At 46.1% G+C, this 3,145-nt stretch overlaps 1 protein-coding gene across 1 annotated transcript; it reads right to left on the bottom strand.

The window, feature by feature from the left end:
- Positions 1 to 232: 232 nt before the first annotated feature.
- Positions 233 to 2,029, bottom strand: LOC129505539 (cationic amino acid transporter 3-like). The gene has a single exon (XM_055318577.1). The coding sequence runs from the start codon at positions 2,027 to 2,029 to the stop codon at positions 233 to 235; it is 1,797 nt and encodes a 598-aa protein (XP_055174552.1).
- Positions 2,030 to 3,145: the final 1,116 nt, after the last annotated feature.

The following is a 3,145-nucleotide window of genomic DNA, read 5'->3' on the forward strand; positions in this document are numbered from 1 at the left end:
GAAAAAAAAAGAAGGAAATTAAAATACATCCTTCACTCCACAATAAATACAGAGCTCTATTAATGTTCCTGCATCAACATGCCATGATAGCCTTAGCTTTCCATTTGCTGAAGAGTACTTTCCATTAATGTACAGGGAGACCAGAGTGTTTCAGGAGTAATGATGTCAAACCAAAGATGTCCCGACACTGCTGAGTTCAAGGTCTACAGTTTGGGCCCTAATTTCAGCGGGGCTATGCAACCAGGCTGTGATGGATCCCATATGTGAAGTAGATAACAAACCCAATCAGCATCCAGACACCAAGTAGGGCCCAGGTGCTAGCTCTCATCTGTATCATAAGGTAAACATTCAGAAAGATGCTCAGGATTGGGAGGAGAGGCAGACCAGGTACCTTAAAGTGAAGGGGAGAGGGGCTCTGTGGTTGTCTCCAGATGACCCCAGTGATCCCAGTGATGAGCACCAGGAGCAGCACAACCACTGTGATCCAGACTGGGTCTCGAGAAAGCAGACCTGGCCACTGGGTCAGCACCAGGCAGAGCAGAGTCAGCAGTAGAGCAAGCAGTGAGGAGCAAACAGAGACAACCCATCCAGAGAGTGCAGTGGGGGTGGAGCTGCCTGGAAAAAATAATTGGTGTAGAGTCAGCTTCTCTGCTGTAGATCCATTCTCCTCCTGCATCTGTGCTCCATTTCCATCATGCTCTTCCTTCATCTGATCTTCACTTCCCCCATTCTTCCTCTCAGGCTGATACCTGACTATAAGAACACAAAAAGCCACTAGGGAGTAAGCTAGCAGGGTCCCAATTGACTTGAGGTGTAGAAGATCAGTGAGTCCCAAAAAGAATGCCATGATTGCTGCAATAATGCCAAAGATCACAGTGGCCACGATGGGAACATATGTGCCAGTTTGGATCCTGGCAAGGACAGGGAAGAGGAGGCCATCCTGTGCCATCGTGTATATCAGCTGGCTTATGGGAAACATATAACCCAAGAGACTGGCAGAAAGATTACATAGGAATCCAAAAGCTACAACATAGTAGGCAGGGGCCCAGCCAATATGGAAAAATGCCTCAGGCAAGGTGCTCCCAGGTCGGAGCTGGTAGTAAGGCACCATAAGTGTAAGTGATGCAGAGACACCAAAATACACCAAAATGCAGATGAGCAATGAAATCACAATGCCCATGGGGATAGAACGCTGGGGATTCTGTGCTTCTTTAACTCTGGTAACAATGTTGTCAAAACCTATAAAAGCATAGAAACAGTTAGCTGATCCAAGGAGAATCCCCTGCAAGCCAAAAGGCACGAATCCTCCAGAGCCCAGAGGACCCAAGCTAGAGGTGTTATTGAGTCCAGCCTTTATGTAGTCCTCTTCTGTGAGCTTCCAGTTGTGCAGGTCCCCCTTAATGAAACCAGAGAGGATGAAAAAACCGAGAACCAAAAGGTTCACCAATGTGACCACTTTGGTAAACATTACCAACTCCCTAGCCCTCAAGGTCAGCAATCTGACAAGTAACAACAAAAGGCCCACAACAAAGAAGCCTAGAATCTCTGCAAGCACCTGAGGAATATGCAGTAAGATGCTTTCACGCAGGGTCTGAGAGATCTGGTTCCCAAAGAGGTTGTCAAAAGTTAAGAGCCAGGCAAAGAGCACAGTGGCTGTACCAGCAACATTGGAGAAGATGAAGATCCAACCAATGATGAAAGCCCAGAGTTCACCTATAGTGATATAGGTGTAGAGATATGCAGAGCCAGCATGAGGAACCCGGACACCAAACTCTGCATAGCACAGCCCAGTCAACATAGAAGATAGGCCTGCCACCAAAAAGCAGATCACAATGGATGGTCCTGCTTGATCTCGAGCCACCTCACTAGCTATGACATATGCAACTACACCGATTGTGCAGCACACACCAAGGGCCACTAAATCCAGTGTGGTCAGTCTTCCAGCGGGGGCAGTCTCAGCCCTCTCTTTCTTCAGTGTAAGTCTGCGTACTAGTTTTTGACCAAATCTGCGAAGGGCCTGACACAGCATTCTAGCTAGAATTGAAGAGGATTCCAGGGTCAGGGAGCTGTAGCAAGTGCAGGAGTGGAGAGTCTCAGATCAGGTTCAGTGAGGCTGAGTTAAGCGGAGTTGGGTTGGGTTGCTGAGTTCCACTGCTCAGGCTTCACATCTGCTGCTTCATATTCCATCTGGCATGTGCTGTCTCTCCATAATGCCTAAGTAAACAATAAATATTTACTGAACAGTTGTGTTCAACCAATGCTCAGAAGTCACAAGCCATATGTTGCAGCCCAAATATCACAGAAACTGACACCAAGAGACATCATAGAGAAATTAACTGGCTTGCCCCCAGAAAAGTGTCAGATACTTTCCTACATTCTCCTGTTTTGCATACTACATGACATAATCCTATTTGAGTTCGTCCAACTCCTATACCTTCATGTATTAATTAAGCTGTAAGATACAACAGGACATGAATGTATTGTGCAAGAATTCACATGCACAGTGGTGTGCTTGAGCATGAGTAATGACACACTAATTCATGGGCTAACAGGCATGGTTGCAATTGCAGAATCTTTTTAAAAATATCATCTGAGGGTAAAATACAAATATTGGTATCTCAGTCTTAAAACTCTTAGCCATAATATCAGTTAGCCAAGGTCATATGGAAATTTGTCCCCCTTTCTCTGCATTTTGCCTCAGCCATTCAGCTGTACTGATGGCCAAGAATGTACAGACCACCCCTTCCCTTTACTCACCTAGACCCATAGGGGTGCTGTGAACATAGAGGAGGAGGGAAAAGGGGACACAGCCTTCATAACCACCTGCAAGAAGGAGAAGACCAGGCTGCCTGGGAAGGAAACCCTGGAGAAATGGGGGTAGCAGCTGACCCAGGGTCTATGGATGAAAAGAGAGAGGTGCCAAGAAGGTGGTTTTATGAATTCTGACATTCAAAACACCTCACCCAAAGCACCCAGACAAAAATTCACTATAGTTATATTTACAGTTATGAGTATGTGAATCATAGGGAGAAAGAAATAAGTGATCTAGCTCAGTAGCTCACAACCTAACAATACCTTCTGTCTCCTCCCTCTCTGGGCTACAGGAGAGAAGGTGAGCTCACTTCTACAGACAGTCTCCTTACTG

Source organism: Nyctereutes procyonoides, unplaced genomic scaffold (genome assembly GCF_905146905.1).
Source record: "Nyctereutes procyonoides isolate TBG_1078 unplaced genomic scaffold, NYPRO_anot_genome, whole genome shotgun sequence".
Lineage (NCBI taxonomy): Eukaryota > Metazoa > Chordata > Mammalia > Carnivora > Canidae > Nyctereutes > Nyctereutes procyonoides.

What these genes read in the sequence shown, in the direction of transcription:
- LOC129505539 (XM_055318577.1), bottom strand. Translation starts at nt 2,029, where the DNA reads ATGCTGTGTCAGGCCCTTCGCAGATTTGGTCAAAAACTAGTACGCAGA.